The 25,527-nt window shown below is 50.8% G+C and overlaps 2 protein-coding genes across 2 annotated transcripts in view; both read left to right on the forward strand.

Annotated features, from left to right (window-relative positions):
• Lars2 (leucyl-tRNA synthetase 2, mitochondrial) overlaps positions 1-4,028 on the forward strand; it is a 105,440-nt gene extending 101,412 nt beyond the window's left edge. Inside the window, exons 19-20 of the mRNA XM_051140240.1 lie at positions 1,157-1,284; positions 3,549-4,028. Of these exons, the coding sequence (XP_050996197.1) occupies positions 1,157-1,284; positions 3,549-3,728 (308 nt within the window). The 3' untranslated portion in view covers positions 3,729-4,028. The remainder of the gene's footprint in view (positions 1-1,156; positions 1,285-3,548) is intronic.
• An 18,980-nt stretch (positions 4,029-23,008) lies between these two features.
• Limd1 (LIM domain containing 1) overlaps positions 23,009-25,527 on the forward strand; it is a 47,527-nt gene continuing 45,008 nt past the window's right edge. The window contains exon 1 of the mRNA XM_051140234.1: positions 23,009-24,383. Coding sequence (XP_050996191.1) covers positions 23,018-24,383 — 1,366 coding nt within the window. The 5' untranslated portion in view covers positions 23,009-23,017. The remainder of the gene's footprint in view (positions 24,384-25,527) is intronic.

Genomic DNA, 25,527 nt, shown 5'->3' on the forward strand with positions numbered 1-25,527 from the left:
GTGTTTTTGAAGATAATTTTCTTATAGACAAAATGAATCACTACTAAATTTGAAAATTAAGTGGGGAAAAGATGAAAACTTTCAAAGAAACCAGAAGAAAATTATTGAACTGGTTTCACAGTATGGAAAAACTCTATATTTAAATATCTTTTCAAGTTATGAAAGAGCTGCTAGTGTAGGTCAGTGGTAGCCTGCAGTGTCCAGTGAGCCAACTCCCAAATCATCTCTTTTCTGGACAGGAAGTGCTACTTCTGACACAGCAGATCCTGTGGGATGAGCAGCCTTAGGTGCTCTGCTTCCACTTACTAAGCAGAAGAGACTATTTAAAGAACCAGCAAGTTATCTCAGCCTGTACTTAGCATGCTTGAGGCTCTGGGTTCAATTCCTAGCCCTAAAAGGAAAGAGAAGTCCCAGCAGTCTAGGGGGGAACACTGGAAAGGGTTTATACTTTACCCCTTTCTCGAGGCCCACTGCGAACCAAGGGTCCATTCATGAGCGGGAGCCATTGAGGCACGAATGTGTAGTAGGGGGAGAGTGCCAAGTTCCCAGGGGCTGAGAGCATCCTTCTGTCCAGTGCACTCTATGTACAAAGAGCTGGGCACGCGATTTTCAGACCACGGATACTCATGGCAGGAGAAGCTGTGGGGACAGCTTCACGTGGGGCCGGTTCTCAGGAAGACATTTCTTCCTTCCCCAGCAAAGGGGTAACCCAGGACATGGACAGCCTTACTTTCCACTCACTTCAGAGCACCATGTCCGTCCGTCTGTCCTCACATCTCTGCACGTTGCTTGAAACCTGGGCTCACAGACCAGCTGTGGGAAGAGGTCAGCTCTTCTCGCTACACCAGTACGCCCCTTGGTCCTCAGGCCCTCAACAGTCTTCATTCCTACCCTACTGGTCAGCTGTACAGTCATAAGAGTGTCAGATAGGAAGAAGTTTTAAAATTTACAAAAAATCCTTGATATTGGAAGAATCCAACAAAGTAAAGGGCACCAGAACTACTCAGAGTGTCCAGTCTTCAGCTTCATGGAAAAAGGCATCCATGGCATTGCTAGCCTCCTCAAAAGGCTCTACGCAAGGGCAGAGCCTTGGACCCTGTCATTAACACCCCTGCGTGTTCAGAGTGGTCTGACCTTCTGTGCCTTGGTGTTGCAGGCCTCGCGCTGGTACCAAGCAAGCTCTGTGACCATTATGCCTGGGATGCTGGTGTGATGCTTCAGGCCTGGCCCACTGTGGACTCAGAGTTCCTTCAGCAGCCCGACATGGTGCAGATGGCTGTTCTGGTAAGTGCCACCCACAGCCACAGGGCCAGACTGTGGTGTGCAGACTGCTGCTCTCCTACCAGTGACCCATCAACCCAGCCCCCAGCTAGCCCTTGCTCTTGACCAAGCCCACAATACAGAGGCCTGGGATTGTTGATCCTTATTTTTTAATCTTTATTTTGTTTTGGGTGTTGATGCCTCTACCTCCCTTCCACCAACCCTGGGTATGAGAAAGAATGTTAGGGGGGGGGCGCAGGCCCCTTCTCCAGGCTGTTTAGGGTCAATGGGTTCTTTTGAGGCAACACCAATCTCTGTCAACAGCAAACACAGCAAGCAGTCGCTTCTGCTGAGTTGAAATGTTTCTCTCCATCTGCCACAATAGTCTCTGGTCTCTCCCAATTGCTCCAAGCCTCATGCCACCACCGCAAGCCACACCCACGCTCTCTGCGCTCTCCTAGACCACACCCCTCTCCATGCCACACAAGGCAGGTCTTTACCATCTGGCCCCACATGAGACAGTTATCAGCTGTGGATGAAATAAACCCAAACTAAAATTCCACACTTGGGGTTAAAACAAGAACATATTTACATACCATAACTGAGTTTACAGAGAACCCAAGACTTCCTTTCTCCATGCCTTCAGTATATCCCGGAAGCTCGCCAGCTTCAGCTCTCAGAGCCTTGGAGGGCTGGAGAGGGTAACACCAGCCCAGCCTGCCTTAATGTCTCCAGGGTGGTCAGCTGCATTCAGGAGCACCTGGGTACCTTTAGGGGCGCACAGTGGGGAGACACAGAGAAGAAGACAGTAAAGAATGCCTCTTTGGGGCTGGAGAGCTGTCTCAGTGGTTAAGAGCACTGGGTATTCTTCCAGAGGACCTGAGCTTGGTACCCAGCACCCACATGGTGGCTCACAACTATCTGTAACTATAGTTCCAGGGACTCTGGCGTCCTCTTCTGACCTCCACTGGCACCAAGCATGTGTGTGGTACACAGATAATACATGCAAGCAAACTACCCACTCACATGAAGGAGTTTTTTTTTAATGCTTCTGTCAAACACATTTCAGTAAAGCTACATAAAACTCTTTTCTTCCCATTTGTTTGTTTTGGTAAACTATACCATTTTTAATATATAAGAGTAATAATACAGGGGGGGGGAGTTAAAGGTTCCATTTTTGTTTGTTTGCTTGTTGTCTTTTAAGACAAAGTTTCTCTGTGTAGCCCTGACTGTACTGGAATTTGCTCTGTCGACCAGGCTGGCCCCCAACTCATGGAGATCTTCCTGCCTCTGCCTCCCGAGTGCTGGCATTAAAGGCATGCACCATCGTGCCATGTTCAAGGTTCAAATGTTTGTTTTGCTTTGTTTTTAGCTTCTGAGGTTGAACCTCAAGCCTAGTGCATTCTAGGCAAGTAGTACCCTGCTAAGCTGCATTCCCAGCCTTCTTACTGTTTACCTTAAGACGGGGTCTCAATAAGTTGTCCAAACTGACCTTGAGCTTGGTCTGTGTAGCCCAGGCTAGCCCAGAACTTTGATCCTCTTGCCTCAGCCCCCAAGATAATATGGAAATACAGACCTGTGGCACCAGGCCCAGGAAGAGTAGTTTATTATTTTTTGTTTTTCCCTTAAACCTTCTATGCGAAAACTAGATCCCTGAAGGTCCCCTTTATGCAGATTCCATTTGTTTAATACGAGACACAGACTATCTGTCAATGGCTCATGTTTAGAAGGTGACGAGACCAGGATAGGCTTTTACCTGACCCTCTGGGTGGCAGGTGGGGTGGGAACCAGGTCGCTCACATTCGAATGTGATTGTCCTTGTCTTATGCTGTGTCGTTCTCAGGGAAGGAAACAACTGAAAGAAGTGACCGAGCTTCCCCGTGTCCTGTCCTGACTCCAGGCCAGGCAGAACTTGAGAATCTGAGGCAGGAGGACCACTGTAAGGGTGATGCTAGCCAGGGCTGCACGATAAGTCTCAACAAAAACGAAAATCCAGTGGGACAACAGGGGTCCTATCTTCATGGAACTTAAAGTCCAGAGAGACAGAAAAGCACAAAAGAATAAACAAAAGGGAAATGTATTGTGGAAAGTGCCGACATCTACCCTGAAGGCTGAGAAATAGCAAATCTCCTGAAAGCTGGCCAGCATGGCTGCCCCTATTGTTCCTGTGCCAAACCTGGACCACAGGAGCCCGTGTTTAGAACAAATACTTGGCTCAGGAGTCTGAGCGCCCTCGCAGCTGCCTCCCTGCGGGCTCTCCTTATTCTCTCTGTTCTTTCTCTCCTCAGGTCAACAACAAGGCCTGTGGCCAGATCTCTGTGCCCCAACACGTTGCCCGGGACCAGGACCGAGTCTATGAGTTTGTTCTCCAGAGTGAGCTGGGCACCAGGCTGCTGCAGGGGAGAAGCATCAAGAAAGCCTTCCTCTCCCCGAGAACTGCCCTCATCAATTTTCTGGTGCAGGAGTGACCAGGACTTCGAGGACCCCCCTTCTCTTCCAAGATCAAGGAAAGCCATGTTAGCGCATCAGGGACATTGGCCTTTGTGCCAGGACCAGTTGGAGCCAGCAGGGCCCGTGTACTGAGGCCTGGACTAGGTGAAAACGGATGTGGACAGGGAGGAATGAGGAGAGCAGATTCACTCAGTTGCCCCATCCCTCCACTCCCACTCAGGGTGTGAGGCCACCAGAGTTGCTGCTGGGTGGGAGCAAGAGGGAGACAAGCAGGCAGGCTGGCAGGCGGCCAGGAGCTTCTGCACCTACCATGGTGCTGTCTCAGCGAGTCTCAGGGACTTCTCGGGAGTCACGGGAGCTAAAGGAGCCACTCAGGCTCAGGGCCGCACAGTGGCCATGTGTGTGGATGGTGCCGGCTGGGCTCTGGCTTATAGGATAGGTAAAACTGTCCACTACGGAACTGGCATCTCTACAGACTGTTCTGCATATGTCTCCAGCACCCTTCAGCTGTGTCACACAGGTCTCGTCCAGTCCTGCCTGGTCTTGAGTCTGATGCTGCTCTGGGATCGGCTTCCACTTCTGAGCCTGAACAGGACTGCACCTTAGCCTCTGGTTCAGCATGCAATGTGCTCTGTGGTGAGTGGAACTGTGTTCGGAGCTGCTCACCCCCCCGGAGCCCAGTTACAGCCCAGATAGCTCACACGGCCCCCTGATAGAGACACCACTGTAGCAGGCGTGGCCCCAGACCACCAGCAAGTTCGCCAGAGCTGACTTTATGTGGGTCGTTGGTAAAACACTCTCGCAGACATGGCCTGAGCAAGGGCTTCATACTTAGCGGAGGGCTGGGGAGAAGAAACCAGCCGTCTCAGGACACCCAAGCTCTGTGTTGTAACCCGGTGTCCCCCAGAGGTGGCTGTCATGTGACTTCCTCTCTCATAAACATATATCAATTGGAGTCATAGCTGTGGTCTTAGAGCAGCCGTTTATTCCAGTAAGGGTTGATTGAGAGCAGACCAACGTCCTCCACATCACAGGCCCTGGCTCTGCCACCACACAGGAGTGCCTGTGGCCCATCACCCTGAACCCACACTCCATTCAGACAGTGCTCATGTCGGCCCACGAGCAAGGGAGGCTCATGCACAGGGCTCCATGCGTAGAGATGCCAACTTGATCGGAGCTGTCATGCAGGGTTTTATATGTTTACAAGTGAGGCCGCTGAGGACGTGGCTCGGTGGTAAGAATAGGAGCCTAGCATTGCAAGGACCTAGGTTCTATCCCCAACACAAAAAAAAAAGCAAAGTAACTCTGCCAAAGAAACTGGTAGTATACACTTGTAATCCCAAATGTGAGAGGCTGACGCGTGAGGATCACGAGTTTAAAGCCATCCTTGGCAATGCGAGACTCTGTCTCAAAGAAAATCTACCATTGATCCTCTTTGAAAACCATTGTGTTCATAAATGTTATGAACCATAATTTCTACCTAGTCCTTCGTCCTTCATTTTCATCTTACCTGGGATGAGCGTGGCCCAATACCCTGAGGAAGTACGGTTGGGAGAGATTGGGGCCAGAAGGGAAGACAGGCCACAGCTCTGGAGGTGTTTTGAGATTCCCCAAGCTGACACAGATGACAGTCCCATGACACACAGGAAACACGTGGAGGTGAGGTGGGGGCTTTTTTTGCTGTTTCATGTTCTCCTGGAATGAGCTCATTGGCCTTGATGAGCTAAGGGTAGGATGTCTTAGCGGGGCGTTGTCTGCCCTAGGCAGTGGACCAGTAAAGTCTGTAGGCTGCTGGGATGACACACTGGGCGTTGGAGAGCATTCTCTCCCAGAGGATGAAACTTGAAGCACAAGCTCACTAGTACTTACTTCCTAGGAGACAGTAGATAAGAAAAACAACCGGACAGAAGATTGCTCCCTGTGGGTGAGTGCGTGGGGTGGGGTGTGATCTGAGTCAGAAACTCATTATCTGGGTTCGTTCCCACCCAAACCCTGGAGGCTAGGAATTATTTTCATGAATATGAAGAAACCCAGGCTTGGAGGCTCAGTAATTTGCCCAGTGTTCAACACTAATGTGCGGAAGCGGCAGGGTATAAACTCACACCTGGCTTCTCAGTGCTCCCCTGCGGTGTTACCAGGCCTTTACCTAAATGCCCGCCTTGACCGAAGTGTGACAACATGACGAGATGCCAGTCTCCCAGCAGCCAGTCTCCAGGTTTGGGAAACCACAGCAGTGGTGCCTACTCTGCCGGGCTGATGGTTGGCAAGGCCAAGAGCCTGGGCCTGGTTCTGTAGGGCTAGGGTGAAGGTTGTTGCTAGCTCTGGGAGATTCAGGCTCCAGTGGATGAAGGTTATTTGTGTTGGGGAAGTGGATGAAGAGAATTTGTTGCAAGGAAAATTGTGCCCAAAATGGATCGTGTCAGAGTGAACATCTGCCAAAGAAAATGAAACTGACTCCAAGAACCAAACAGTAAGTGAGGTGGTAAACTGCCCAGGCATTCCTCATCCCAGCCAGAATTCACTCCTTCAGAGAACAGGTCATTACAAACGTGAGCATCCAGTCGGTGGAGGAAAGGCAGTCAACCCACAACAGTTTCTAAGATTGTGACATGGAATTTTTCTCATAACTAAAAGCAAGCTACCCCGGCAATGTGACGCTAACCCTTTGCCCTGGTCAGCCTCACTGGACAGCCAAGCTGATATTCCCGCTTCAGCCTCCTGAGCACTGGGTGTCAGAGAAGCATGACCGTGGTTTAACACTTTTATTTACGTGTTTGTGTGTGTGTGCGCGCGCGCGCGCGCGCACGCGCGCGCGCATGTGCTCATGCACCAGCTTGTCCGCATGTATACCATGTGCATGCAGGTGGCTGCAGAAGCCGGAAGAGTACATTGGATCCCTTGGAACTAGAGATACAGGAGACTGTGAGCTATGCTATATGGGTGCTGGGAACTGAACCTCAGTCCTCCATAGGAGCAGCAAGTTCTTTTAACTACTGAGCTATCTCTCTAGCTCTACCAATCACATGAAGAGGGTTTTTCCTTCAGTTTATGATTTCCTTTTTCTTTTTTTCTTTTTTTGCAATCAAGTGTTTCAGTAATAGAGAAAATGTCAGCCCAGTGTGGTGGTGCATACTTTTAATCCTAAGCAGGAAAACGTTATGTCTGAAGCCTCCTGGGCTATTGAGTGAATGAGGGAAAATAACAGTATGATACTGTGAAGGTGCACATGAATTAGGAGCCTGGCACCTTGCGTGACTTTGTCATCTGGGTCAGGTGTCCTGCCCTCTGGGAATGTGGGTACAGTTAGGGAATGCTCCCTCCTGTGTGTGGAACTGAATCCAGAGAGTCACAGCAGCACTTGAAGTCAGCATCGGCCTAGATACTAGGTCTGAATAGGAAGGGGGCTTCTTGTGGGCTAGCCTTATGATGCTGTAGGGAAGGGGCTTCTTGTGGGCTAGCCTTGTGATGCTGTAGAAGGCACTCCTGCCCATCTGCCCGCAGTCAGGATTGTAGGTGAGATCAGACAGACTGCCCTTAGCCCATGTCAAGACATGTTCCCATATGTCGCCACCAGCTTGAGACCGCAACAGGATGGTGAGCAGTATCGAACTCTCCACTGCACAGATGTCCCACTTGGAGGGCCTTCTGCAGAAGCGTGTACGCTGAGTGGGAGTCAGTCGCGCCCTGGAGCTCCTGGAAGGCCAGCGAGAAGAGCAAGCAGGGGGCAGCTCCTTGCTTCTTGGGAGGCCAAAGGCTTCTATCCAGGCTAACAAGTTTGTAAAATGGAATCTGAGCTGGTCCACAGTGGACTAGTAGCTTGTCCCTGTGGAGTGTAGTGGGTGGGGATGACCCTGACAGGACAGCCGAGGACAGCACAGGCCTAAGACAAAAGCCTCAGATCCAAGTCTGAGGCAATGACTTCCCTGTCTGCGTTCTTGGAGAAGAAAAGCAGGAGGGGACATAGGAGGCCCCAGGGACAAGGGCGGCCTCAGCACCTATGACCTGCCTTCCTGACCCCACACTCTCAGCTCAATTCCAGTTTTTGTTTGGCCTCTGGAAGAGCACAGCTCGTTCAGTCAGCCCTTAGTGTCAAGATGCTGTGGGCTGTGAGCCCTGCTGATGGCAGCAGCAGGGATGTCTGTCTGTCGCTGTGGCCTGTGTGCCAGGCTCCACTGTACCACATACGGGGCCTTGTTCAAGATCATACAGTGAAGATGGCAGAGCCATGGCCCCAACTTGCTCCACTGTGTTTTTGGAGGCTGCCCTGTAGCTTCTGCATGTTCCAAGGCAGGCCTGATATCTAGAGTCTCTCAGGTCCCTGAGCTACCCCAGGACCTGCTGAATGTACATTTCCCAACCTGTGACTGTAATAGACAACCTAGCTTGGCACACTTGAACCTAAGACTCCCCAGTCTGAGGAGTTGTTACTCCTGGCAGACAGTTTCCCCTGAGCTCTGTCACCAGGACTCAGACAGCAGGAAGTCACCTGGCTTGGCTTGGAAGGGGAAGCTGAAAAGTTGGGTGGCTTGCTAGCAGTGTTTTTAGAGTTTCCCTAGGGCACCCTTTCCACAGACATTGAAGAGCCTGTCTGGGATTCCTGAGGCATCCCCTGCCCCCAGAATCAGGGGACTGGATTCTAAGAAAGGAATGCCCTTTCACAGGCATATTGAGAAGGGCGGGTTGCAGATGAGAATTGTTGGTGCCACTGCACTGGAAAGAGGAGGCAGGCTACACCGGTGACATCACTTCTCGAGGGTAAAGGCAAGTCCTTTCCACTAGAAAAGGCCAGAGGGGTTTTGTCAAGTGCATTGGGCAGAACTCCCCACCACAGTAAAGTCACAAACAGGCTGAGCTGAACACTGGGAGCATCAAGTATGACCAGTGTCCACACCATTAGTGATCAACTTCCATGTCAGGAAATAACTGTTTCCAGGAAATAGCTTGTTTTCTGTTAGTCTTTAAATACAACCATCAGCTCCCCTCTGAGCGTTTACTGCATTAGCGTTTGTGACTCCTTAGCTGCACTAACACCTTGCACTCTGCTCGTGCCTCCATTGCTGGTCATCCTGAGATTTAAAATGTTGGCTTTTGTGGCCCAGAGAGATGGCTCTGGTGGGGTGCGAGGCTCCAGTCCATGAATTCCTGTCAGGCTGGGGTCCACTTAACTTCTCTTTAGAGCGTCCAGGCACCAGAACCTGCAGGCACTGGACAGGAAGGAACAAAGCTTAGCCAAGTGGGTGGGTTTGAGGATCCCAGCCCAGTGGTGAGTCCCTGGAGGGAGAAAACCTTCTCTGAAACAGCCCTTGGAGTGTGACAGCGCTGTTAGCATCACAGCTCTCCCAGCGGTACAGCAGCTCTCTGTGGTGGGAGGAATGAGGGCTGCATAAACCTTGGGGAAGTCGGTAGAGGCTTTCGGGGTGACTGTACATGACTCACTTGGCCTGAGGTGCTGGGGATGCTTCATTTGCATGGGGAAGAATTCCAGGTGCCAGGCTACCTGACCACCTTGAGAACTGGGGTGGGGGGGAGGGTCGCAGGACTACATGGCTGGAGGCATGCAGGCACAGAACAGGGAGGGAGGGAGCGATCCCTACTCCTGCCAGTCTCAAGATTGAGCTAGCTCCGTGCCAATTTCCCCGGTGGCATAGTCTAAGTGCCCCACAAATTCCAGCCTGCTGCAGGGTGTGGGGTCCTAGCAGCTACCATCTGCAAAACCTCAAGATATCCGAGTGGCTCACAGAGGAGCGGGGAGGTGGAAAGCCAGAGGAGATTGAGAACCAGATCTCAAATGGCACATGCCCTTTTGCCTACTCACTCTTGGCAAGAGTTCAGTCGTAAGAGGTCAGCCAGTGGCGTGGAGCTAGGCAGCTGCTCCTAGCAGCAGTGCTGCACTGAAGAGCAAGACCTCAGCCCTGCACAGGACAGGACCCCAGCCCTGCACAGGACAGGAGGACCCCAATGTCCTGCCGCTTGACCATTCTTAGCTGTCTAAATCTGCCTCATCAGCGTCTTTACTTGTCTTGTAAATATCTAAAGGCTCTGCTGACTCTGCTTAACCAACACCTCCTGAGTGACAGCCACGTCCCTTCTGAGTCTGTGAGATCTGCTGACTGAAACAGTAGTACATTCAGAATCCGTTGCTCTCTGCCAGACTGGGCTGCCAGCCCTCCCATCTGGCTTGGACCCCATTCTCCACAGAGATGTGCAATATAGACATTCTGTGCCGGTCTTGGCACCAAAGGTTTGTCCCTTGGTCCCCAATCTTCCCACTTCTGGTCTTTCATGAGGCCCACATATTGATTGGTGCAGATAATGATTTAAGGTGCTAGGACTTTTGAAAGGTATGGGGAAAACTGGGGAATCTTTCAGATTTCTACTTCTGAGGGGGCATAACTTCATGCAAGGTGCAAGTGGGTCACTCCTTTGAAGGCCACTGTGTGTTCTGGGCCTCATTGTACCCCAACACATACATGTGCCGTACCACACTCACACACACACACACACACACACACACACTCACACACACACTCACACTCACACTCACACACACACACACACTCACACACACACACTCACACTCACACACACACACTCACACTCACACACACACACTCACACACACACACACACTCACACACACACACTCACACACACACACACACACACACACACACACTCACACACACACACACTCACACACACACTCACACTCACACACACACACACACACACACACACACACACACACTCACACACACACACACACACACTCACACACACACACACTCACACTCACACTCACACACACACACACTCACACACACACTCACACACACACACTCACACTCACACACACACACACACACACTCACACACACACTCACACACACACACTCACACACACACACACTCACACTCACACTCACACACACTCACACACACACTCACACACACTCACACTCACACACACACACACACTCACACTCACACACACACACACACTCACACACACATTATACACCAAGCCACATATGAACATAGTATATTCATCTAACCACAGATGTATGCCTCACATATAAACACACAGCCCTCCGTACCACACATGCATGCACACATGCAGCACACATTTTACCACATACATTCCTTCCCCCCATACACACACCTGCCCTTTGTATATCGCACCACACACACATCACATATATGACACATAGCAACAGACCTGATTTGGGGGAAAGTATATGGAGAAATGGTTTTGTTTTTCAAAGAAATGTGCCTCATACTGTGTGCCTGGTGTAGGAGGACAGTTAACTCTTGAGAACTAATAAAGTCCAAGTGAGGTAAGTCCAGGGCCTGAGGGATGGCTGAACAGATTCTCCCCCCCCACACACACACACCAATGTATTCAGATAGAACAGTACTCCTGGGCCTGTATACGGATGCTCCCTCCATCCGACATAGCTGGACCTGACCCTCACCACTGAGTCCACCATCCGACATGGCTGGACCAGACCCTCACCATGAGCAGATGCTCCCTCCATCTGACATGGATGGACCTGACCCTTTCCACTGAGCAGATGCTCCCAGCATCCAACATGGCTGGACCTGACCCTCACCACTGAGCAGATGCTCCCACCATCCGACGTGGCTGGACCTGACCCTCACCACTGAGCAGATGCTCCCACCATCCTACATGGCTGGACCTGACACTTACCACTGAGCAGATGCTCTACCATCTGACATAACTGGACCCAACGCTCACCACTGAGCAGATGCTCCCAGCATCCGACATGGCTGGACCTGACCCTCACCACTGAGCAGATGCTCCCACCATCCGACATGGCTGGACCTGACCCTCTCCACTGAGCAGATGCTCCAGCATCCGACATGGCTGGACCTGACCCTCACCACTGAGCAGATGCTCCAGCATCCGACATGGCTGGACCTGATCCTCACCACTGAGCAGATGCTCCCAGCATCTGACATGGCTGGACCTGATCCTCACCACTGAGCAGATGCTCCCAGCATCCGACATGGCTGGACCTGACCCTCACCACTGAGCAGATGCTCCCACCATCCGACATGGCTGGACCTGACCCTCTGAGGCTGGTTAGTTCTGGCTACTGGCTCAGGCCCTGATTGTCTGCAGGAGAGCTGTGATTCATACTACTAAAGCTCACACCCTTGGATAGAGAATTAAGATGTAATGAGACCTGTAATACATGAGGCTGTTTATACAATGACATGCACAGACACAGCATCCAGGGAGAATCACACACCATGCACATATGTCTATTACATGAGAACCCTAACTCTGTTCAGTGGTGGGGGGTATTTGAGCTACTGAACTCTCTGCTCCAGCCATTTCCTCTCTGAAAATGTCTCTGCTTCTGTTACAATTATGTCACTGTACCATCTTTTATCTAGTACACAAAAACTGGACACCCGCCCTCCCCAGGTGTGCATTCGAACCCCACCTGCCTTGGTTCTTCCTTGTTTGTCTCCAGCACACTCCAGAGGTTTTTGTTTGTTTGTTGTTGTTTGTTGGTTTGGTTTGGTTTGGTTTTTCAGGACAGGCTTTCCCTGTGTAGCCTTGGTTGTCCTGGACTCACTCTGTAGACCAGGCTGGCCTTGAACTCAGAGATCTGCCTGCCCAGAGTGCTGGGATTAAAGGTGTGTGCCACCACTGCCCGGCTACACTCCAGCTTTAAATGTCACTTCCACAGAGTTCTTCTTTGGCTGTATGTTTTCCAGCCATGCCTTGTCTCCCGCCCATTGTCCCTGAGAACTGTGATCTTTCTTCCTTGACACAGCCAGAAAGAAACACTTCATCCACTCAGCAGTTTGATGCTCACCTGCTTCTGTTATCTGTGGTGCCACGGGCAGCTGTGGGCAGCGGTGATCTGCCTTGCTGTGGTGGCAGGTGCTGTCCTGTCCCCAGCTCTGCCTTCTGGTGCTCTGAATATCATACTGAGGGGGGCTGGTTAAAGAACTAAAGCCCTGTCAGGGACCAACCGACCCCTGTGCTGGGGTTTTCTATTCTTTTTCTGGAAGCCTGCCTTGAAAAAGTACCATAAACAGCCATCCTCTCACACTGCTAGAGGCCACGAGTCCAAGCCAGGGTGTGCTGACCACCAGCATGCAGTGCTCTCTGCCCAACTGTTGTCGTCCTTAGTTGAAACTACATCTCTCCAGTTCCTGAGCATCACCTCAAATGAAGTGAGAAAGAAAACAAAAACAAAAACAAAAAACAAAAAATCAACTTTCCCTCTGAGGGCAGCTAGATCTCAACCTTGCACAGCAGCTTGACTGTTTGGCTTAGCTGGCAGGACAGCATGTGGCCAACCACTGAAATAGAAAAACAAGACCATCCGGGAGCAACTAGGATCCATGTGGCCAAACAAGAAGACCACCAACTGTCATTTGCCTCGTCACAGTGGCATTCCAAATCTGCCTTGCAGGATTGCCTGCACGTACTGTGTATGTACCTGACACCACAACACATCCAGGAAACTGGATAGAATAGAAAAAGGAAGTAAAACCTCATTCCAGGAAACCCAGATGCACTCCTGGAACTCCCTGTGTCTGTGTGCTTGAACTCATAAACAAGTCTTTCCCCGCCAGGAGAGCTGCCCACAACCCTGGGGGGGGAGGGGCCCTTCTCTTGGGAAGTGCGCACTTTTTCGTGAGTGGGTACTCTCGTCCATTTGTCTCAACTCTGAATTCTTTCTCAGCTGGGACAAGAACGTCTTCCCCTGCCACCTCTCCCTCCTCTCTCTTCTTTCTTTCCTCTCTAGCACACGGTCTCACTTGCGCTGCCTTCTTATCTCCACTTCCACCTCCTCAGGGCTGAGATTAAGTGAGACCTACCATGTTTAGTTTACCTTTCATAAATTAAAAAAAAAAAATTTTTTTTTTTTGAGACAGGTTCTCTCTACATAGCCTTGGTTATCCTGGAACTCACTGTGTAGACCTTCCATAATTCTTTGTGTGTGAGTGTTTTGCCTGTGCCCAAGTCTAAAGAAGGCATTGGGTCTCCTGAAATGTCACCATGAGGATTCTTGGAGTTTAACCTGGGTCCTCTGTAAGAGCAACCAGTGTTCTGGAGCCATGCCTCCAACTCTCTTTTATGGTTTTTTGTTTGTTTGTTTGTTTTAATTTTTTTATTATGTTTGTTTTTTCTATAAGAAAAGTTATGTCAGAAGCCAGGTGTGGTAGTTCATACCTTTTGTCCCAGCACTCAGGAGGTTCTCTATGAGTTCAAAGCTAGCCTGGTCAACATTTTGGGTTCCAGGCCAGCCAGCCAGCCTCAGACTGGTGTTTCAAGAATCCTAGGTCAAAGTTTCTGTGGGTGGCGGGCACCTTGTAGCTCTCTACAGGGGCCAGCTGTAGCATCCCCTGGCCGGGAGCACCCAAGGGAGCTAACTCAGCTCTGGTGACAGGTCTGTAACAGTGTGTCAGGGACCCTAAAAAATCAAAACTTCTTCAGGAACTCCTGTGCTGCCTGCAGTGGAGGAAGCAGAGAGGATCCTGTCTCCTAGGAGATTGTGAGACCTGGTTTCAAAGCTGATCTCGGGCTCTTGTTCCCTTTCGGTAAATTGTAACATTTCCAGGGGCAAAGCAGAGAGAAGCTGAGGAGCCTTCCCTCCTCTGTTTTGGCCTAAACTAAATAAATTCATTCCTGTTACTAATTTCTGCAACTCCCCCCACCCCCTACCCCCGCCCAGGTTTCTGGTAAAGCGGCTAGCAGCCGACCTTAGGTTCTTGTTACAGGTCCAGACACAGCAGCCGGGCATCAAGGCTTTATCCCACAGTGGGACCAGGGTCCTCAGTGGGCCAAGGGTTCTGTCAGTTCCGGCCCTACCCAGCTTCAGTTATGTCAGTTCTCAATTAGGTGCAGCCATGAGAAAGAGACAGCCAGTGTGATCAGGCCTCTGTCAACTGGAGCAAAAGTCAGGACAGATGGCCACACAGCTCAGGGAGGATCCATGAGACACTTAGATAGAGGAGGGTTGTATGGCCTCTTAACACAAGCTGGAGTGTGTGTGTGTGTGTGTGTGTGTGTGTGTGTACGTGTGTGTGTGTGTGTGTGTGTGTGTGTGTGTGTGTTGGGGCTGGGGCTTCCATAGCTGCATAGCCACTCAGATTATTAGATTTTTTGAAAGATGGGGAAGCATAAAACCATTCTCCCAGAGTCAGCACTTCCAGGCAGTGGACTTGAGGCTCCTTTTCCCCCCACCACCTGTTTCCTTATCAAAGAAGCGGGTCCCAGAGCTCCTGGGCCGGGCTTGTTGAAGGAGTACAGTAGGTGCCAATGGCCTGTTAGCAGCCAGCATCCATGATTCTTGCACTGACCATGACTGGAGGGTATGAGAGAAAACACGAAAGACCTGTGTGTCCAGAGGGATTCTGAGTCCTTTCTGTTGCGCTGTGGAGTTGCTGAGAATACAGTGCTCCTCTGCCAGTGGTGGGATTGCATTCCCAACAAAGCCGTTCTGTGTGCGAAGTACAGAAATTGAAAATGTATTTACTATCCAAAAGAAACACCATGACTAAAAGCAAACTGTGGAGGGAAGGGTTTATTTCCAGCTTTCACGTCACATCACAGTCCATCACAGAGGGAAGTCAGAACAGCAACTGAAGCCGGGCAGGAACCTGGAGGCAGGAGCTGGTGTAGAGGCCATGGAGGGCGCGGCTCACTGGCTCACCAGGCATGGCTGCTTTCTTATAGAACCCAGGCCCGCCAGCCCAGGAATAGCAGCACCAACAGTGGGCTGGCCCCTTTCCCATCAACCACTAATTTTAAAATGCCAATCCTGTCTTGAAAAACAACCACAAAAAGAGAGGAAAGTGCCTTACAGTTGGATCTTTCGGAGATGTTTTCTCAGTTGGGGTTCCCTCGTTTCAGATGACTCTGGCTTGTGTCAAGCTGATACATGATTCACCAGAACACAGGAAGACTGTAGCCAGAGTTTGTTACTTTGTGGGTTTTCCTTTCTTCCACCCTTCTCCACCCTTTTTCTTCTTCCCTTTCAACTCCCTAACAACAGATATAGAGAAAGAAGGGACAGAGAGGAGAGGGGGCAACGCTCTTAGACTGCTTCCTGCTGATTAGGGGTGTCCAGCTGCTGGGGGCAAGTTTCATCTTCACTGTCAGGATGGCTGATTTCTTCTTACGTAACAAACCACAACGAACAACATCCAACCAGCAACCAGCAACCTACCTGTTCGGGCTCTAGCATTTATCTATCCTCTGAAAAGTCCCCAGAATTCCAAATGTCACGCAGTCACAGAAACTGTCTGCAGTTGGCAAAATCACACCCCTGCCAGAGCACAAGGCAGATCCTAGTCAGCTGTTGCAAAGCAGCCACACAACCCCACACCTGGGATTAAAGTGAAAACATATTCTTATAATATTTCTGTGGGTTTTCTTTTTTGTTTGTTTGTTTTTGTTTGTTTGTTTGGTTTCTTGAGACAGGGTTTCTTTGTATAGCCTTGGCTGTCCTGGACTTGTTTTGTAGACCAGGCTGGCCTTGAACTCACAGCGACCCGCCTGCTTCTGCCTCCCAAGTGCTGGGATTACAGGTGTGTGCCACAACACCTGGCTACTTCTGTGTTTTTTTAAAGAACCCCAAAATCCCAAAATTTTCACTACAGGAGAGTTCACTGTGAATAATCCACCCATGTCCATGAGGGGATTGCTGAGGGACTCCCGCATCGCCCAGGGAGAGAAATACCAGCTGCATGCGGAACAATGCGAGGTCTCTGAAATTATCATTCAGTGCAAAAAGCCAGAAACAGAGAACTTATAAAACTTTTTGTTTGAAAAAAAGGATGAAGCCAGGCGTGGTGATGCACACCTATAATCCCAGCAGTCTGGGAGGCAGAGGCAGGCCGATCTCTGTGAGTTCGAGGCCCCAGCCTGGTCTACAAAGTCCAGGGCAGCCAGGGATACATAGAGGAACCTTGTCTTGAAAAGCAAAGACAAAACCAAAACAAAACCAGAAGATGACATGTCGCCATATCCATTGGGGAGGTGATTGTGCCTGTTCTGGCAGAAGGCACCATTGGCCATGGCTTAGGGTAGGGAGGACATCGTTCCTTCTGTGTGCCGTTTGTGTCTTTTGAATGTGAACTCATACCGGTATATTATTATTTTGTGTGTTTATACGTGCAAGTGGGTATGGAGGCCAGAGTTCAACCTTAGGAGCCATCTACCTAGCTTTTTGAGACATGGTCTCAAATAGGCTAGAGCTCAGGAAATAAGCTAGTCTGGCTGGCCATAGCCTCAGGGATCACAAGAATGCGCTGCCACAGCTGGCTTTTTACTTGGGACTGGGAGTGAAAACTTAGGTGCTCATGGGAACTGAGTCACCTCCTCAGCTGTAGGGCCAGCTCGGAGCCTGTGTCTTGCTCAACACCTGCTGTTGCTCTTTGGGTGTACGGATAGATGTCAGGCATTCTCAGCCCTGTGGAGACGAGGCCAAGCACAGAGCTCCAGCTGGGCTGTCTGTGTGCTGAAGTTCCGGGGGCAGGCAGGACTAGGCAAGAGTGGAGTTTCACTGGCCTGGATAGGACACACACACACACACACACACACACACACACATACACACACACACACACACACACACACAGCAAGGTCACAGCCCTAAAGTCTGAGTCTAACCTGGCAGTGTTCCAGGGCAGAAAATGATGAAACAAAAGTTCGTTCCAGGCAGCAGGAAAGGGCCTTCCAGGCAGCTGCTTCTCCCCATTCATTCTATTCCTCCTCAGGGAGGCTTGGGGCCAGAGAGGCCTGAGGTTCAGGAAGCAGATTTGGAGCAGCTAGCACTTCCTGGCCTGCTCTGGGCCTCAGTAGGACAGAACATGCTCAAAGGAGCCCAGCGGCTTGTCCTTCATCCATCTCCTCAGCTGAAGTACAAAGATTCTATTCAGAGCTGGCCTTGCAGTGGAACATGCTTTGGGACACACACAGCATTGTGCACAGGGACATTTCCTATAGCCAAGCAAAAGCCATAGAAAGGCCCTTTCAGTTCACTGCAAAGTAAGCAGGACTCTGTTCAAGCCTGAGGATCTCTGCCTCGTGGGTGTGGTAGCTTCATGAACACAGTTACGTGCCTACAGGGCTCAAGTTCTCAGATGACCCTGAGTCTGTACTTCTTTACACATGCCTATGTTAAAAACATATATGCCTGCATGTAAACAGCTTTATTTTTTCCCAGTGTAGGGCTCAAACCAGGAGTCACACATATACCAGGCAAGCACTCTTCCACTGAGCTACGTCCTAAGCCTCTCTGTGCTTTTGCGGTAGGGTCTGTCTCTAGCCCAGACTGATCTGCAGCTCACTGTTCAGCTGAGACCAGCTTCAGACTCTTGCTGGTTGTTTTTCCTAGCCTTCTGCATGCTGAAACTACATAAATGAGCCATCATGCTCAGTGGGTAGACAAATATCCTTAAATATGTTTTATATTTAGATGTACACACACACTTGTGTGAAGTCACACTATTTCTTATTCTTTATTTTTTGTTCTTGGTGTGTGCATGTGTGTGTGTGTCTGTGTGTGTGTGTGTGTGTGTGTGTGTGTGAGAGAGAGAGAGAGAGAGAGAGAGAGAGAGAGAGATATGGAGTCCAGGTAGGACTCAAACACTCTTATGCAGTAGCGGATGATCTTTTACTCCTGATCTGCCTGTGCTTTCCTCCCAGGTTCTAGGATTACAGCCATAGACCAACACATCTGGCTGAAGTCATACTCCTGACTAAACTATGTACCATTAACATTCATGAAATATGATCAAATATTTGATGACAAGATAATCAGTTAAGATTTACAAGATTGGGAGCTGGAGAGGTGGCTTAGCGGTTAAGAGCACTGGCTGGTCTTCCAAAGGACTCAGGTTCAATTCCCAGTACTCACATGGCAGCTCAGACTGAGCCATCTGACCCCTTCACAGACAGACATGCAGGGAAAGTTCACATGTAAATAAATCCTTTGAGAAAAGATTTACAGGATTGCAGAGACACCTGTGGTTACAAGGATAACAATAAGGCTTTCATTTGTTTGTTTCTACAAGTTTGATCACCAATTAAGTTTTCTACCTGTAGGTGGCAACACCTGTGATCCCTTTTCTACTGCTAGGAAGCGGGGGAGGGGAGTAACTGCCATGTATGGGCACTACTCTGAGTTCCTGGGGTACCACAGTGAAGCAAATGGTTAAAGGTCCACGGTTTGGCAAGGCTTGCGTTTTAGTGAGGAGACTGATTAAAAACAACCAACAAGGAAAAAGCTGCCTGTGTGTAGGCAGAAATGTGATGGGTGGGGTGTTGGGAAGGGGTCCCTCAGAAAATGGGCTCCAGGGAGACCTGGGAGTTTTGTATCTTGGGGAGAGATTTCTAGGCAGAGGAAGTGCCTACTATTGGTCCTCTGCTGCTAGCTGGCCACAGCTGGTCCTGACTAGACCTAGCCCTCCCTCACAGCAATGCTGACATATGCTTAAATGGACTGGAGCTAGAGAAATGTAGTCACCAAGGTCAACTCACTTTGGTGGACTTAATGCCCAGAGATGCCAAGTGGGGCCGGCAGCGCAGAGGACCTTCCTGTCCTCTGGCCCACCCGCACTCCACAAGATGGCCAGATTTCAACTCAGCCCTTCGCTGAGTTCCGACTTCACTGAAAACCCCAGGCCGTTTGAATGGCCTCCATTCTGTTAATAAGAGCTCAGCGCTGTAGACTTACTAGTCCGTTGCTTCTTTAAATCCGTCCTCTCAGTGCCTTGGAACTCAGGCCCCTGTCTGTGCAGGATGTCCTCCACACACTCCTTCCTTTCACGTTAACAATGCTTTTTCCACAGGCCCTACTGGTTGCCTCATTCCTGTCAGCTTTGACCTAGGCCCTACTACCTCCAGCATGCTTTCAGTTTCTAATGTTTGCGGTGCTGATGATCAGCCTCTGGGCCTTGCTATGCTAGGCAAATGGTCGCCCGCTGAGATAAATCTCCAGCCCCATTTTTATTTTTAATTTTAAGACAGCGTCTCACTAAGCTGTCTATGCTAGCCTTGAACTTAATTTTTAGCCCAGGTAGGCCTTGGACTTAAACTTTCCTGCCTGACTTTCTTGAGTAACTGCGATTACACCACCAGATCTAGCAGTATTTTGCTTTTTAAACTGTAGGCAAGAATGAACACATCTTTTAAAGATATCCACTCACCCATTGATCCATCAATTCATCTCTTCATTTAATGTGTGTGTGTCATAGTAGTTGAATCTACCATATAGTTTCTGGAAATCAAACTGAGGCTTGGCAGCAAGTGCCTTTACCCACCGAGCCACCTCACTAGCCCTGAACACATTTTTTGAAATACTACTCAACAGATGTTTTCGAGTACATGAAACAGACAAAGTGGCCTACACTAAGTATCTGTGGCTGGGATTCTAAGTGCTGAATGCAGAGTTAGAACTGTCTTGGCTTCCTCAGTATTGAGCAGCAGCAGGAACATCACAGCCTCCTGATGGCTTTGAACATTGTGTATTTGTGCTTTGCTCACATGTATGTGCATCCCATGCAGGTCATGCCCAGAGAGTGTGTTGGAGACAGATGGAAACTACCACGTGGGAGCTGGGAATCAGACCTGGGTCCCCTCTTAACTACCGACCCATCTCTCCAGCCCATTTCCAGCACTTTTTCTAAGTGTCACTCACACAATGGTATGATGGTATGTGGGTGCCATCTTTACAAGCTGTGGTTACTATTACTGTTGTTGTTTGGGGGGGTGGAACCCAGGCCCTCACATATGCATGGTATATGTTCTGCCACTGGGTTGTAATTCCAGGTATAAGAAATTCTTGTAAAATAAAAATATTTAATTTTGGGCTGGAAAGATGAGAGATAGCCCAGCAGTGAAGAGCACGTATTGTTCTTGCAAAGGATTGGAGTTCATTTCCCATAATTGCATGGGGTGCCACACAGCCACTTACAACTCCAACTCTGGGGTATCAGATTTTCTCTTTGGCCTCCAAGGGCATCTGCACTCCTCTCTCTCTCTCTCTCTCTCTCTCTCTCTCTCTCTCTCTCTCTCTCACACACACACACACACACACACACACACACATACATACACACACACACAATTTAAAATAGGCCGGACGTGGTGGCTCAAGCTTCTAACCCCAGCATTCAGGAGGCAGAGGCAGGCAGATCTCTGTGAGTTCAAGGCCAGCCTGGTCTACAGAGTGAGTCCAGGACAGCCAAGGCTACACAGAGAAACTCTATCTCAAAAAACTCAAAACAAAACAAAACAACAACAAAAAGCCCTAACTCTAGTATACAGACCCTCATCAAACTTTATTGTTCACAGCGTCTTCCTTCTCCAGGAACGCTGTTAAAACGCGGGTTTGTGGTCAGTAGGCTGTGGCTGGAGCCTGGGACTCTTCATTTTCACTAAATATCCCGGAGATTCAAAGGCCACAGGAAGGTGAAGCATTCTTTGTGTTTACAGATGATAAGAACTTAAGGACTTCCGTATATATTATCTTACTTGTTCCTTGTCTCAGTCCTATAGAGATTTAGCAAGACACTTATGTCCATAAATTGCATGTGAAGTGGATAATGGCCAACTGGCAAACAAAAAGGACATGCAGACTGAGGGCTGGAGTTGAGCCCTCGGTCCATATCTAGAGCCCCGCATCTGACCAATGAGGGTGAACATACTCAGAAAAAAAATGTTTTTGTGCTAAAACACATTTTCTTGTCATGATTCCTGAAGAAAGAACGAAAGAAAAAAGCCAACAACTACGTTCATAGTATTCACGTCTCATTAGGTAGCATACGTGACCGGGAAACATTTAAAGTAGGTGGGAGGAAGCCTGAAGGTCAGTGACTTCGGCATCAGAGGAAATAAAGGGGTTGTAGGGTGGGAGGTGATTTTAGCTGGGAAGGAAAGAAGAGCCACCGGAAGTTCATCCGCGGGCTCTACGCAGGCACTAGGACGGCAGAGTTCAGGGAGGGAAGACCCCAAATCAGGGGAGGGTGGACTGGGCCGCCAGGCCTGCTTGCAGGAGAAGTGAAGGCACGTTTTCAAAGTAAGTCCTGAGTAAGCCTTGAGGGTTGAAGTTCACAAGCGACAAGCCTGGGGTTTGTTTTAGGTCACTCTGACGATGGTGTGGGAAAGTAAACTATGCCTGGTCATGAAAGACCTGTTGCACAATCCCTGCGCCACTTCTTTTTCCTTCAGAGGATGTAGGCGGGCCGCCTCCTGTGCTTTGCTGATTGTGTGGACCTCTGGGGCTCTTGTCCTATTTATCTATCTATCTATCTATCTATCTATCTATCTATCTATCTATCTATTTATTTATCTCTCAGCTTCTCTGTCAAAGAGAACCGGCCACTGCGACATCCTAGGTTTGCAGGAGGACCAGCCTGGAGTCACCAGGGAAAGGGGCGGCCTCAAGCAGCCTGGACCGAACTCCTGGACACCTTGTCCCCTCCCAGGAGAATCCCCCCGTCCCGTCCCCCACAGTTCTGATTGCCAGGCCTTGCACCGTGGGCAGATGGCCTGGTCCTCTGCTCCAGGGGTGCAGCGAGGGGTCCCCCAGCAGCGGCGGGAAGCCTCTCGGGGTGCCCAGCGGAGCTCGGCGTGCGCGTCTCCCGCCTGCAGGTGGTGCCCCGCCCCACGCCCCGCCCCACGCCCCTCGCCCCGCCCTCGCCCCTCGCCCCGCCCCTCGCGCCTCCGCCCTCCGCGCCCCCTTGCGCGTCCCGGGGCGGGCACAGCCGGCCAGCAGCAGCTCCGGGGATCGACGCCTCGCGCGCGCACTTCCGCGTCCCGCCGGCCGCCGCCGCCGCCATCGGACAATGGGCCGCGCGTCGCGGCTGCAGTGAGCTCTGCCCGGCCCGGCCGCGGCCCCAGGCCAGCTGCTGCCCGGTGGGTCTGCAGGTTCGGTTGCCCCGGCGTGAATGTGAGTTCGCTTTTTTTCTCGGCCTGACCTCTTGACAATTTTTGGTCTGTTTTTTGCTTTTGTGACTTGGAGAGGAAACTTTTCTAAAGCAGGCTGGGCACAGCTGAAGGCTGCTCTGCCCCCACGTGGACGCCTCCCCCGCGGCGGGGGGAAAAGAAGTCCGAAAGTAAACTTAGCCGCGCTGGCCTGAAGGCCTCAACTTTGGCTGGACTGTAAGTTTTGGAGTCATGACCTTCTCGCTGCACAGGTGGGAGTCTTTATCTGCTTTGGGCTGGACCTGAACCCGTGGACAGCACCCAGATCGTCCCACCGCATTCGCATCTTGTTATTACCAGGCCTAGACACTGATCTGCAGCATGGATAAGTATGGCGACCTGGGCCTGGAGGCCAGTAAGTTCATCGAAGATCTGAACATGTACGAGGCCTCCAAGGATGGGCTCTTCCGGGTGGATAAGGCTGCTGGCAACAACCCCGAATTTGAGGAAACTCGGAGGGTGTTCGCGACCAAGATGGCCAAAATCCACCTCCAGCAGCAGCAGCAGCAGCAGCAGCTCCTTCAGGAAGAGGCCCTACCTCGGGCAGGCAGAAGCCCTGTCAACGGTGGGAGCCGTCAGGGTATGAGCAGCAAGCTGGCTACAGATGGTGCCGCCAAGCCCCCTCTAGCTGCGCCAACAGTGGCGCCTGGATTAGCTCCCACCGCTGTGGCCGTGCAGCCCTCATACCCTCCTCAGGAGCAGAGGACCAGGCCATCTGCCCACGGTGCAAGGCCTGGCAATCCGAACTCTGGTTCCAGGGACGGGCCTGTGAGTTCCCAGAGGCCTGCTTTACACAGTCTGGGTGCCTGTGAGGACCCCTCCTGCCTCACGCATGGAGACTATTATGACAATCTCTATTTGGCGAGCCCGCAGTGGGGTGATAAACCAGAAATACCCTCTAGCATGAGTCTGAGTGTAGGGAGTGGGTGGCCTGGTTGCCCAGGGGATGGGTCCCCATTGCCCAAGTCCTATGGGGACAATCACCCTTACCAGCCACAGCTCTCCATGTGCTCTGACAAGTCTTTTGAAAGCGGCATCAGTGGCCAGGATGGTGGCATTGGTGGCCATAGCAGTAAGGAGCCAACAGGCCTTTGGTCCACAGCCTCTTCTCAGCGAGTTAACCTCGACTTTGCCTCCCTGGGCTTGGAGAATGGGGCCTCAGCTCAACCCAGGAGCGCAGCTGTTTCTGCGCCTCTGGGCCCTAGCAGCACCAGCCAGGGGGCTTGTCTGAGAAGAGATTCGGGTCTAGGGTGTGACGCTTCAGGCAGGCCCTTCAAACCCACCGGGGATGCTCAGCCTTGGCTCCAGGATGGGCCCAAGTCTTACCTCTCCGTTTCTGCTCCGTTATCATCAACAACTGGCAAGGACAGTGCCCAGCCCGGACCGACCCCTGGATGCATGGGGTCTGGCACTGGTCCCAAGCCCAGCCCCACCAGTCTCGTCCACCCGGTGATGTCCACTCCATCCGAGTTATCTTGTACAGAGAGTCCTCCCAGCTGGCCCACTGACAGTAGCAGCCTGGGACCTGTGCTCCCGGGCAGCCCCACCCCTTCCAGGGTGAGGTTGCCCTGTCAGACCCTCACCCCGGCTCCTGAGCTTGGACCCTCCACTGCTGAACTGAAATTAGAAGCCCTCACCCAGCGTCTGGAGAGAGAGATGGATGCTCACCCCAAAGCAGACTACTTCGGTAAGTGAGATGCCTTGGGGTTGCCCGTGGTGGGGAGATGGCGCCTCTGTCAGAGTGCTGAGACTGCTCTTGAAGTGGCCTGCTATTATTTTTTTTCTTCCTCTTTCAACTGCGTCTGCTGTTTTAGAAGCTTGGAGGCAGCTGTGGGCAGAGAGCAGCCCTCATCCGCGGGAGTTACCCATGTGTGCGGGGTGGGACTGTTCACAACTGCTCTCAAAAAGCAGAAACGAATCCAGGAGTGGTGGCCCACGCCTTTCATCCCAGCACTGGGGAGGCGGAGGCAGGTGGATCTCTGAGTTCGAGGCCAGCCTGGTCTACCGAGCAAGTTCCAGGACAGCCAGGGCTAAACAGAGAAACCCTACCTTGAAAAGAAAAAAAAAAAAAAAAAAGAAAAAGAAATGCTGCGACTTTGGGTTTCAAGGGTTTGAGGTACCACTTCAAGCCTCCTGCTGTGACTGGCTTGAGCTGGACTTGAATTGGAGCATTTTTTCTCCCCTGGGGCCAGGTGTGTGGTTGTTCTACTTTCAGTCACCGTGTGTGTAAGCGTGTAGAATGCGTGGCTTCTTGGTACTTGCCTGCTGTTCAGTATGGTGTTCCTGCAGGCAGACCTGGACCACCATCATCTCTTTTGCCAAGATGCTGGTTACAAATGGAACTCTGTAGCCCCACCTTGGATCTGCTGCAGCAGGAACTCAGGGTAGAACCCAAGAGGAAGACAGATAATCTGCTGGATCACTAGAGACACTGGGCCAGGTCCCTCTTGACTCAGCCCAAACAGAGGTACCAGCCAGCAGCAGGTGATACCCACAGGGGTGGCTTGAAATAAGATGAGGGTACTTTTCAAGGCTTTTTACTCAAATTTGCAGGTTTCCTTCTGTCTTCTAAAAATCCACAAACTCTTTACAGACTGCTGGCTTCAACTTTTTTCTTCTTTTTACAAGATTGTTTATTTGTTTATTTATTTTATGTGTGTGAGTGCTCTATCTGCATGTACACCAGAAGTGGGAAGAAGGCATCAGACCCCAGTATTGATGGTTGTGAGCCACCATGTGGGTGCTGGGAATTGAACTCAGGACCTCTGGAAGAGCAGACAGTGCTCTTATCCACTGAGCCATCTCTCCAGCCCCTGGCTTCAACTTTTTTC

Source organism: Acomys russatus, chromosome 32, assembly GCF_903995435.1.
Source record: "Acomys russatus chromosome 32, mAcoRus1.1, whole genome shotgun sequence".
In the NCBI taxonomy this organism is placed as follows: Eukaryota; Metazoa; Chordata; class Mammalia; order Rodentia; family Muridae; genus Acomys; species Acomys russatus.